This window comes from Rhinoderma darwinii, chromosome 10, assembly GCF_050947455.1.
Source record: "Rhinoderma darwinii isolate aRhiDar2 chromosome 10, aRhiDar2.hap1, whole genome shotgun sequence".
Lineage (NCBI taxonomy): Eukaryota > Metazoa > Chordata > Amphibia > Anura > Rhinodermatidae > Rhinoderma > Rhinoderma darwinii.
This window is the reverse complement of record NC_134696.1, coordinates 31,612,127-31,625,433: the sequence shown is the minus strand read 5'-3', so window position 1 is coordinate 31,625,433 and position 13,307 is coordinate 31,612,127. Positions and strand designations below refer to the sequence as shown.

The 13,307-nt window shown below is 41.0% G+C and overlaps 1 protein-coding gene across 11 annotated transcripts in view; it reads right to left on the bottom strand.

Annotated features, from left to right (window-relative positions):
• Positions 1-13,307, bottom strand: part of RERE (arginine-glutamic acid dipeptide repeats) — a 288,010-nt gene that overhangs the window by 37,360 nt on the left and 237,343 nt on the right. For all 11 annotated transcript variants that reach the window (XM_075839693.1, XM_075839692.1, XM_075839695.1 and 8 more), the window contains 3 exons: positions 10,488-10,536; positions 9,290-9,414; positions 7,679-7,778 (listed from right to left, as the gene is read on the bottom strand). In XM_075839693.1, coding sequence (XP_075695808.1) covers positions 7,679-7,778; positions 9,290-9,414; positions 10,488-10,536 — 274 coding nt within the window. The remainder of the gene's footprint in view (positions 1-7,678; positions 7,779-9,289; positions 9,415-10,487; positions 10,537-13,307) is intronic.

The window sequence follows — 13,307 nt, the reverse complement described above, 5'->3', positions numbered from 1 at the left end:
TTCCGTAGATACCTTCCCTGTTTCTAAGCTGAATGGGGGTAGGAGAAGGCGGCTCTGGCAACCTGAGCTTCTATAATGAGTCATTACACTGCCAGTTCCACACAATATATACCAGACAGAAACGTCCATATTTCAAGATTTAGTCAATGCATAAGAATAAATTTGGTTAAGACTAAGAAAATTACATTCCACAGTTTGGAAAAAAATAAAACCGAGTTCTGCATCTTTTCCGTCAGGAGCGGATGATCCTTTATCATATAACAAAGGTTATGTGATACATGGGCTATTAAAATGCTATAATAATGTGGTATGTAGGGGGTGGTGAACAGTTCATTGCTGCCAGCTCAGTATTAGGCTATGTTCACACATCGCGTAAAAATTACGATGCGGAACCGGCCTAAAAACTCTGCACCAAAATACACACTAAAATACACAAATGGGGCGTGCTGCAGATTAAAAAATCTAAAGCATGCCTGCAATCTGCCGCAAAGATTTTTTTCATGCTACGGCGTAACATTGAACTATACGTTATTGCAAAATTTGGTTGCAACCTAAATTCTGCAACAAATACATGATGTGTAAACATAGCCTTAGCGACATATAGGAAAGCAAAAATTAAAAATTATTATTATACATATTAGTGGGTCCAGACAACACCTATTTGACTAACTGGACAGTAGTCGCGGTCCATTGGGTTTTCCCCTCCAATTTCATCTGCAAATCCACCTGTTCTACATAAAAAAAATATGGTTTGAATGGTGGGGAGGATAGAACACAAAGACCCTTTAGACGGGACAATGATCGGACAAACGAGCGTTCATATGTACGCTCATTCCTGAACATTGCCCTGTGTAAACACGGCAACTATCAGCCGATGAAACGCACGTTCATTGGCTGATCGTATCGTTTCTGCAGACCAAAATATTATCATTGCCGGCAGCACTTCTCTCCGTGTAAACAGGGAGATATGCTGCCAACATGATGGAAATGCATGGGGACGAGCGATCCTAGTAACCTCCTTATAAAAGGAGCAAACGAGCACCAATCTCGTTGATCGGCACCAGTTTTTACAGCCAATGTTGTTGGACGGTGTAAAAGGACCCTCACTCTGTGTACACAAGATCTGGTTTGTCTATTGTTGGATTATCAGCTATTGCCCTATATAATGAAATTGTCATCAAAGGAGACCCAATCTCTGAAAATGACAAGACGAGATCTCCTGGGATGACTTGCTTCCACCATCGGCTGCTTAGACTTATATATAGAAGAGTTACTTTTACATAGTGGCCGCCCACATTCTTATCCAGACATGTAAAGGGATACGGCACACCACAAATAGCAAGACACAAGGACACTCTAAAAGACCCAGTAATCGCAACATTCCCATGGATCACATCATCTTATCAGCTCCATGGATGCCCCCGCTCTCCTCGGCTCTGCAATATCTGTGCAAAAACATTAAATCACTGAACTACGGCTCCAGATAGCAGGTGCTGCTGTTATTGCAGAAATAAAGCCCTGGATTGTCAAGCCTGATTTATAGCAGGGATGGAAACCTTATTGAATTTCCATAATAATAAATGATGCTGCTCATCCAGCGCTCCTTTACATCTCCCAGGGCTGCATAGAAATACCTGGAAAAACTACAACGAACAACAAACAGCGAGGCCGTACAAAGAGCTCGGTGACATACGCACATACGACATTCACTGTCTATTATCTTTATAGTGCCGACGTATTTAGCAATGCTGTCCAGAGAATACATGCTTTATTTTAACGTCTGATCCTAAAGTTTAGCATTCCATCGAAACATATGAAGGTCAATTGAAATCCGTTTTTTTTTTTAGATTGTAAGGTAGACTTAAGTGGGGTGTCACAAAGACCATCCTTTTTCAAATGGAAGCCAGCTTAGCTTCTCTGGAAGGCGCGCATGGCATGGCCAAACATTCTCCCTGCAGCACCTGCTGGAGGAGAAATTTAGTATTACATGGCAGCCATGCATGGGCCAGGTCCGCCAGAGTTGCTCTGTGCTCTGGCTCGTAGTGGGGGGTTCCGAGCAGTGGACTCCCCTCTTTGACGTCCATATAGCCGAATAGTCGATGTGGACTGCAATATATTGTCCCCTGGATAAGATCACTAATACATTCATGTAAGGTTTTGGTATGATTACATGGGCAGTATAATCAGCGGCTCAAAGACTGTGCCAATCCTAGAAGTGCCAGGTTTTCTTCCAAAATACAACGGAGTTGAACCCTACCTGAGCAACCTTCTACACTGAGTGCCGTGGTTTCTTCGATACCAATCCTAGAAGTGTCATTGAAGGGGAAGTTTCCGCATCTCAATCAACGGATATCCCTTGCAAAAATTTTAATTTGTCAATATACAGTAGCAAGAAAAAGTAAGTGAACCCTTTGTCATTACCTGGATTTTTGCATTGATTTCTAATAAAATGTGGTCTGATTGTTATCCAAGTCACAATAATAGCAGCGCCAATTAATATTCCCATATGACATGTCCCAAATGCATGTATAAATACACCAATTCAAAAGGAATCATGCAGGAAATAGAATAACTTGCACAATAAAATACAATATTTATTAATAAACTTTAAAAATAATAAGTTTGATATACAAAACAAAATGTATAAAAAATGTCATGACACAGACAAGAGAATAAATGCAAAAAAACAAATCCTTCGAATTGGTGGTGTAGGTCACAATTATAGACAAACACAATCTAACTAAACTAACACACAAACAGTTGTACTATCCATGTCTTTTATTGAGTAATCATCCACAGTGAGGGAGAAAAAGTAAGTGAATTTACCCTTGAATTTAATAACCTGTAGCTCCTCCTTTAACCCCTTAGTGACCACTAATATGCCTTTCACGGTAGTCACTAAGGGGCCTTAGGTTAGGCTGTCGCCTTTTCACGGCGGCCCAGTCGAAGTCCTGCACGGGTGTCCCGTGCAGGAAGGAGCTGTTGCTCGGCTGTCTGATGTCAGCCGGGCTCCTGCTCCAACGGTAACGACCGAAGTTTACTTAGATCGTGGCCGTTTAACCCGTTAAATGCCGCGGTCAATAGCGAGACCCTAGGTCTGTCCTGGTTATACACCTATTAGGACGTGCCTGATGGCCTGTCAGATTTACACGGACAGGCAATAATTGCTTTGGTATACGAAGTATAACAAGCATTATAGCAGCGATCAAAAGATCGCACAGAAGTCTCCTATTGGGACTAAAAAGAATAAGTAATAAATGTGAAAAAATTTATAACGATTACAGTAAAAAAAAATAAAAAAAATTTCCCCCCATAAAAAGTGGTTTTATTTATGGTATCGCCGCAACCGTAATGACCCAAACAATAGCGTTAACATATAACTTAAATCATAATGTGAACGCCGTAAATAAAACTCAAAAAACAACGGTGAAATTGCTATTTTTTCTCATTGCCTCCCAAAAAGTAATAAGAGTTCATCAATTAGGCTCTGCTCACATCTGCGTTGGGGTCCCGTTCTGATGTTTCATCAGAGATTTCCGTCAGAACGGGACCCTGAACAGAGACAAATGGAGACCACGGGCATCGGATACGTCACCATTGAAATCAATGGTGATGGAAACGGAAACCTCTGGTTTCCGTTCCTGTCAGTTTGTGTCTGTTCAGGGCCCCGTTCTGATGGAAATCTCCGATGAAACGTCAGAACGGGACCCCAACGCAGAAGTGAGCAGAGCCTAAGTCCCATGTACCCCAAAACAGTACCAATAAAAACTAAGTCTCGTCCCGCAAAAAACAAGCTCTCATATAACTACATTGACGGAAAAATAAATAAATTACGGCTCTTGGAAATAGACGATGCAAAAACAAATAATTTTAGTTCAATAGTTTTCCTCGTGCAAAAGTCGTAAAACAAAGAAAACCTACACATATGTGGTATCACTGTAATCGTACCGACCCATAGACTAAAGGTAACATGCTATTTATGCCGCACAGTGAACGGCATGAATATAACACATAGAACAATGAAGGAATTTCAGGGTTTTTTTTCTATTTCCCCAAAAAAGTTAATAAAAAAATTATATGTACCCCAAAATGGTGCCATTAAAAAAGTACAAGTAATCCTGCAAAAAACAAAAAAAGTTATAGCTTTTTGAATGCGACTAAAGAAAAACGAAAAAAATAAATAAAAATAAAAATAGATTGGTCATTAGGGCCTAAAATAGGCTGGTCATTAAGGGGTTTACAGCAATCACATCCATTAAACGTTTCCTGTAGCTGCAGATAAGATTTGAAGCATTTTGGACCATTCATCCCTGCATCAATATTTCCGGGATGCCCTAGGCGCTAAGCCCTCTTTCAGTCATGCCACAGCATCTCAATAGAGTTAAGATCAGGACGCTGACTTGGCCCTTCCAAAATATAAATCTTTTTCTACCATTCGTTAGTTGATTTACTTGTGTGCTATGGGTCATTGTCTTGTTGCATCACCCATCATATCTTCAGATTGAGGTCATGGACTGCTGCTCATACATTCTCCTGTAAAATGTTTCGATATACCTGAATTCATTGTTCCTTCATTGATCACAAGGCGTCCAAGGTCCTGAGGCAGCAGAGCAGCCCCAAACCATAGTTACATAGGTTGGATAAAGACACAGCTCCTTCAAGTTCAACCTCTCTCACTCAATTGCACATCATTCATTGCTAGATTAGTTCTAACCCTCAATGCCATACTTGGGAAGATCTGCACCTAGGCCTTTTTTTAAATGCAGACATAGTATCTGCCATTACTACCTCTTGGGGTAGGGCATGTTATAGTTTGACTACTCTAACTGCAAAGAACCCTTTCCTATATTGATGTCTGAAACATCTTTCTTCCACATGCAATGAATATCTCCTGGTCCTTTGTAAAGTCCTTGGAGATAACAGATCATGTGCCAGTTCTTTGTAATGAGAACACATATTTATACATGTCCAGAAGGTCACCTCTAAAGTGTCTTTTTTCCAAGCTGAACAAGCCCAATTTCTGCGCCCTCCACCATGCTTCCCAGTTGGGATGAAGTTTTATTGGTGTGCAGTGTTATTTTTTCCTCGAAACGTATTGTTGTGTATTTGTGTTAAAAAGTTCCACTTTTATCTCATCTGTTCATAAAACATTTTCCTAGAAGCATTTTGAAGCATCCAGGTGGCCTCAGGCAACCATGAGACAGGCCGCAATGTTTGGTTTAGTTCTTCGTGGTGTTCTTTCATAAGCAACAATCTTTTTCAGTGTTTTTCTAATAGTGGACACATACAGTTTATAGAGTCTTCAGTAGATCATTTGCTGTTAACTCTTGGGTTCTTTTGCACCTCTTTCAGGATTTCCCATTGTGCGCACCTAAAAAGAGTAGTAACAGTCCTGAATTGTATACATATGTAGAGATTTTGTGGATTGTCCAACACCCTCGTCTTTTTCAATGCTTTTGTAGCCTTGTCCGGCTTCATGCGTCTCTATAACACGTCTTCTGAGGTATTCTGAAAGTTGTTTGCCTCGGCATGGTTCACACTAACCAATCTTTCTTTAGAACACATTTGTCAGTAATCAGGCTGTGTGTGCCTTTATTTAAAGGCTATGTAAACCTTTGAAGGCATGTTTTTTTTTTTTAAACTAATAGATTAGTCTCGGTGTTTAGTGTAACTTTGTAATTAGTCTTTATTAAAAAATCTTTTACTTTTGGAGATACAGCTATTCTGTATTATCTATACAGAGCAGCTGTATAGTTAGTTTTACACTGAATCTGTCAGTCCCAGTGTCGGCGGATCCACCTGTAATCTATCACATCTAAGTAATGAACGTAGATGTGATAGTTTACAGGTGGATCCTACGTGTCTCTGACCACGTGACTGACGGATTCAACGTAAAACGAACGATACAGCTGCTCTGTATAAAGAATTCAGAACAGCTGTATCTTCAAAAGAAAAACGATTTTTAAAAAAATAAAGACTACATACAAACTTACACGAATTAGACTGACTAATCTATTAAAAAAAAAAAAAAATGCCCTCAAAGATTTACATAGACTGTAATGGGTAAAGCACCAGTGAAACCCACACTTCCAAGTTCATCTCCTTAATTGAAACATCTTTTGCAAATCAGTTCTTTGAGAAGTCATTAACAGTTAGTCGTTCACTTACTTTATCTTCCTGCACTGAATGTGCTCAATAACGGACATTCATAGTACAACTGTTGGTGTGTTATTAGTTTAGGCCCCATGCACACGGCCGTGCCCCTAATTTACGAGCCGCGATTGCAGCCGCAAATAGCCATCTGCATTTTCGGTATGGGAGCAAGGCCCTTAAAAAGCAAAAGATAGGATATGTCCTATCTTTTGTGGTACACTTCAACGGCCCGAACACCTTCCCGTAAATAAACGGGAAGGTGTCACTGGACAATAGAAGTGAAATGATCAGTAATCGCGGTCCGCAATTACAGACTTTTTTTTTATGGTCGTGTGCATGGGGCCTTAGAAATATCCTGTTTGTCTATAATTGTGACTTAGATAACAATCAGACCACAATTAGTAATCAATGAAGAAATCCAGGTAATTCAAAAGGTTTACTTGATTTTTTTTTCCAACAGTATCTATCAAGCACAGCGGTAGTACTTCTAGGCAAAAGTATCCAGTAAGGCGAGTTATGTCCTCATGTACTTCCCATGTGTGTAAGAGAAGAATGGAAGCAAGAGGCAAATGGGTAGCTTTGATCTATAAACTTAGTAGGAGATCTGACAGCATTAATGATTGCAACCATATAAAAACACATCCTGTGATGCCTTATAATAGAGACGTGCTACCGCTGTGAAGCCTTCGAGCACCAAAGCCGCAGGTTGTGGAAGCCCGCCTTACTGAAGCAAGGTAAAAGCCCATACTGTCAATAAGATCCAATCTACAAGATACAGTAATTACCAACACAGAAAAACAGATTCAGCAAGAGACTACATCTCCACAATTTACATGGGGAGATAGGTATAAAAGTAAAAAAACAACAAAATTATCTTCATATACAAAAGAGCAGATACTCAATTAATAATATTTAGCCGTCAATAATGGCTGAGGAAATTGTCACATCTGCAGCAACCACCAGACAGCTGAAAATAACTTATAGTAGCTCCCTGGTGATTTGGGCAGCTTTTACAACTGCATTTAATATCAAAATAATACCGCACACGAAACCTGTAGATTATACGCGTTCTGGTAGTTCAAAGCAAAAATAAAAAATATTATAAAATGTAAACACAACTTTGAACTTCAATTATAGAATATTTAAAGGGGCGGTCAATGAAAATCATTTATCACCTACCTATGATCGCTGCAGGTCCGACTGCCGGGACCCCCAGAACTGTGCTCGGCTATTTCCATCAGTTCCATAGAAAATTAGTGGGGCCGTAGTGCAGACACATGTCCAACCAAATGGGCGACACGGGACTCTCGTGATCACTGGGTGTCCCAGGAGTTGGAACCACAGCGATCGTACATAGGTGATCATTTTTGTGGACAACCGCTTTAAGAGCCAAAATAAACTGACTACTACAGAATGGGGCACTTGATGATTGGCAGATGGATTATTTTAATGGCCACCAAAAATATATGGAATCTTAAAACCCTGCATTCCAGCCTATATGGAAGAGCGCACAACTAAAACTTACTGTGTTAAGTGCATTGAGTGTTGTATCATCACGAGAAGCAGCAACACAGCCATCTTCTGTAGATCCGCCATCACACATTCCTGCAAAGGCAGCCATGCTCCTATTCAAAGAGACAGACATGTGAATTAAGGACAATGTTGCTCGCATCCAAATACAAGGAAACAAATGATAAAAGACCGGTTATTAGATCAAAATAAACGCTTCAGTCATTTCCCACAGAGCAGCGCTCCCGTCCACCCACTGCACAGGGAACTACATCACAGCCCCATTCACTTAAAAGGAAAGATCCGGCCTCCGTTAAGATTACCCGTTTTTTTTATCTACATAACGGCTGTCACAGTCTCAGACTTTGCTATAGAGCTCTTCATTGGAGTCTGAGCCATGCCCCCATCTCCTTTACCACCCTCTGATGGACCAGTGATGACATTGGCCCGTTTCGGCAATGTCCATCAGTGCTTACATCATAAACGCTTGTCCGTCAGAGGGCAGTGAACGGGGCGTGTCTCAGACTCCAAAGAAGCTCAATCTACAGCAAAGTCTAAAACTGCGGCAGCTATCTTGGAGAGTGAAAAACAGGGAACCAGAAAGCAGAAACGGAGGCTGGATCATTCAGGAGCAGGGCAGAAGACATGTGGACTATAAATTTCCAAGCTATAGTAAACAAATTGTTTGCTTGAGGGTATGTGCACACGATAGCAGGCATTTACGTCTGAAAAGACAGACTGTTTTCAGGAGAAAACAGCTGCCTCGTTTCAGACATAAATGCTCCTCCTCGCATTTTGCGAGGCTTCTCTGACAGCCGTAAATTTTGAGCTGCTCTTCATTGAGTTCAATGAAGAACGGCTCAAATTACGTCTGAAAGAAGTGTCCTGCATATAATGTATATAAGTGTCCTGCATATAATGTATATAAGTGTCCTGCATATAATGTATATAAGTGTCCTGCATATAATGTATATAAGTGTCCCGCATATAATGTATATAAGTGTCCTGCATATAATGTATATAAGTGTCCTGCATATAATGTATATAAGTGTCCTGCATATAATGTATATAAGTGTCCCGCATATAATGTATATAAGTGTCCTGCATATAATGTATATAAGTGTCCTGCATATAATGTATATAAGTGTCCTGCATATAATGTATATAAGTGTCCTGCATATAATGTATATAAGCGTCCTGCATATAATGTATATAAGCGTCCTGCATATAATGTATATAAGTGTCCTGCATATAATGTATATAAGTGTCCTGCACTTCTTTTGACGAGGCTGTATTTTTACGCGTCGTCGTTTGACAGCTGTCAAACGACGACGCGTAAATAACAGGTCGTCTGCACAATACGTCGGCAAACAGTTTCAAAGGAATGGCCAGATGTTTGCCAACGTATTGTAGCCCTATTTTCAGACGTAAAACGAGGCATAATACGCCTCGTTTACGTCTGAAAATAGGTTGTGTGAACCCAGCCTTATAGAGGAGAGAACATCTGTGTTGGGAAATACAGTCCCTTCATTCTCATGAATGGCATTGGTCCCAGAGGTTGGCGCCACATTGATCAAAATGATATGGCATATCCTAATAAATAACTGTGAGAAAGCGACTGGCTCACCTGGCTGCCCTGAGATACATCAGCAGATCGCAGTCATTGACACCGGGCATCCACACCAGCTCTTCATGCTGAGTGATGGGATCACGATCAGGGGAAGGAAAAGGTTGCAGATCAGGAAGCTTGGCCTGTGGAGTAGAGAATGATGTTAGGCACCCTCATCGGTGCATTACACAGTAGCGGGTGAGGGGATGAGAACCAAGTAAAAAAATAATAGTTACCATGGCAGGTTTTTGCCAAGATAGAAAGTCCACTAATGGCCACATTGATAAGTTTATTGACTGTCTTAGTGATTCAGCAGAGACTAGATATAGTCATTTTTAAGATGTAGATATGGTTTAAATCCACCCTGGCAAACCTGTAAGATCTGGCGTTTCTTCGGGTGATCAGGCCGGTCTAACTCAATAAAATATGCAAAGAAGAGACAAGGCTACAGGGAGTAAACGTTGCCATTAAACAGATATTAGAGTCGCGAGACCTAATTAGCAGCTTTAGTCAATCGGCAGCGATATTGGCGGTAAGAATGGAGAGTACTTCACAGTGAACAGCCTCTGTAATTACTCCTTACGGATGCAACACAAATCATACTTAAAATGGCAATATTTATCTGGAACCTGCCAATTATAAGTCAGAGGTTTGCAGCCTTAGGCAGTGTTTTAACACCCACAAATAGCCTGGCAATTTCTGCAGCAAGGGCGTCTACAAAATACTGTAGCTGTGTTACGAACGATCTTTGGGAAACTATTTTATCCATCAGACTTAAAGCGCAACTTCACCTGTATCCAACCTACTTTTCGATATTAGGGTATTTAATTCAAAGCAATTTGTTAATCGATATCTATCCTTTTATGAGTGGGAGCCATTTTGACATTAAAATCTGACAGAGAAGGGGAAATGAAAACACTTTTACCCTTCAGGTCTGTCAGCAGAAAACAAGCCACTCGGTCTATAGCGCAGCAAGAACTGGCCATCATAAAACAGCTTGTGTCTGCTGATAGACTGCAGGGAAATCAATATCACAAGTCATCCATCTCCACTGCAGCGAGGCAGCTTTATGGGAATATTGTTAACAAAAATGACATCACATTGGTAGTATAAAAATATAAATATGTAGTATAAAAATTATAGTATATGAATATATTTACATCTAGTTTTACAGTAAACAGAGAAACAAGTAAAAAAGCATACAAATAAAATGTACCTGGTGACTGGGCCCCACACGAATCTCTCCTTGGGTGCTATTCAGCCTCCTGTAACACAAACACATACAAATTATTATATGGAAGGGTCACTCAACAAACGGCAAATTTACAGCAAACATATAGAATCAAGAGAAAAGGGTATAAAGGTATCGGTACCCTCTACAAATACCACATAATACATGCAGGGCAGTGAGAAAACAAGTTTGCACAGTGACATAGTGTGAACAGATGGTGGCAGGTGGCACTTTAGATGTGAAAAGCAGGATACAAAATTGTGCCCGAAAGATCCACACAGAGGTGACTGAGTTTAACACTGGCTATTAGCCACTGCCAGTCATGCCAAAACGGGATGAGACCGCGACTGTACCCGCTGTACCTAGTGGAGGCCCAAGCCTTAAAGGGAACCTGTCACCAGCATTTCACCTATTGAACTCTACTCGCCCCTCGTTGGCCACTGCTGTTAAAAGTTCATTGCTGTTATCCCCTCTCCTGAACTCTTCCACCGACCGTAAATACCGGCTGCAGACATTGTGCGCCTTTTATAGTAATTATCCGTCAGACTCGTTCAATCCTCTTATGCACTCCCACCGCCAAAAACTGTCCTGCCCTGAATGCCGAAATCTTGTCTGAGATAGAGCGCATGCACCTGTCATGTATGGTCCGACACCCTTCCCTGCTTCATCCGGCCCTCAAATCTAGTTACTGCGCATGCGCCGCTATGGTGTCTCGTTGTGCACATGCATCAGGACATCGATGCGCAATCGCAGGATTTCGTGTGTGCTGGTGGGAGACCAGGAGCTGTCAATCAAAAAGTAAGGAGGCGGGGTCAACTCTGAAAGGCTTGAGGAATGAAGATATGACTCATGCTCATTAGCATACGGTGCGGGAACACTAAAAAGGTACAGTCTGCTTAGAAGATAAATATGGGTTACATAGAAATTAATTTTTTCACCCACTTCCACCAGGTATTGCTATAGGTGAAATGATATAGGTGAAATGCTGGTGACAGGTTCCCTTTAACACTATTGCGGTCTTGTGCCAGTGGTTGGCACTTAACAGATAGTACTGCATGACTTTAAAACAATCCAATAAATAAATAAAAAAAATTTTTTTTAATAAGTTTTATCACACAAACAAGCAATATGGCATTGATAATCTATTAACTGCAAGTCTTTTTCTTGGTTTACCAAATCTTTTCCTATTATTTTCAGTACATTTTAAGCAGCTTTAGAGGCAGAACACAAAGCCCAGTACAATCCCATTTTTTATGCCTTTATCAGATGACCAGAACATCCTCATTTACAGAAAAAGAGCAATCAATTATTACAAAGTCTGCGGTGAGTGAGGTAAGTGGAGGTACGAAGTACTCCCAAGTGGGCGAGAACCGGCCCGTGTGTAGAAGACGAACAGTTATAATGGTGACTTTGTAGGCCAACTGGTGGTGCATCATGTGTATGGACATGATGTTGTGGGAGTATTTATTTCCTCGCCCAGAACGCCCACGTGAAAAATATTAATTCAAGTACACAATGTGTATGTACAACATCAACACAGGCGGCTTCCTAAGATGTTGCAATCTGACACTCCATTTTTGACCTGCGCTGGACATCATTCGACGGCCCATCTCTGCACATATGAGGGTTAGACAAATCCCAGAAGCCAGCTGGTCAAGGAGTCCACAATTCTTTTTCTGGTATTTAACATCTTTGACTATTTTCTATGGAATCTATCGCATTAAAATAGATAAAAATGGATCAAAAAATGAGGTCAAGGATTTTGACCCTAAATAAGAGCAATGTCCTGATAATTATTGGGAACTTTGCCTCCACCGTCTATTTATATGTCGGAATATTTAGCAAAAATAAATAAAATTAAAAAATCAATGCACACTGGACGATACATGTAACCCCAGAGCAACATATTTCTTATGCGGATGGTAATTTTAGGGTACAGGACTGGCATCACTTGTATGGAAGGTACATAATATAGAACTGCTCTCCAAGCTGCATGGACAGTGCATTGAGACTGCACGGTAAGAATAGCAGTCACATTGTGAGACTACAGCTCTCTGAGGGAGACCGTAACATAACAGTGCATCCCACCACCGAGACCCCGAGTGTGATCTAATGTCAGTGTGAGGGCTTTAATGTAACTGCATCAAACACCAGCCACCGCCATTTGTGGTGTTGTGATCCAGTGACGGAGATTTATTCCCTGTGAGGAAGGTGTTAACTCTCGACTCCTGGACTACATAATTTCTACAGGGGGAAAAAAAAACACACCAGAAAGACACAAAAGAAACTGATCTATCAAAGCCGTCTCCATGGCAACAACTTAATATTTCGGCCCTCTTCAGCTGCGGCGAATTACATAAAATGACAAGATCTTCCCTTTGAAAAAATGCTGGTTGCTATGGAAACTCTGCGCTCGCCGAGGTAAACACGCAGTGGACAGAAAGGCGCTGGGGAAGTGAAATGGCAGGAGGAGGTGGCAGCGGCGGCACAGACCCTTATACTACAGATAGAGTAATGATCCAACCCGGCAGCCCCCTACTCAAGTGAAATAATGGCCTCCGCACACAGACTCTGTATTCTGTCTTTTAAAGGAGCCTTAAAAAAAAATCCACACGTGCGTTCTCCAGTGGCTTGTGGCAGTATGACAGGAGGTCCAACTTTCCCTTTCCTCTGTATTTTGGTCACGGAAATACCACACTAACATGACTTATGCATGTTATTTCTTTCATTCCCAAGCAATGTTTTATTATCTAGCAAACATCCTTAGTAAAACATACCGATGTAGCAGCGCCAAGTTCGACTGGT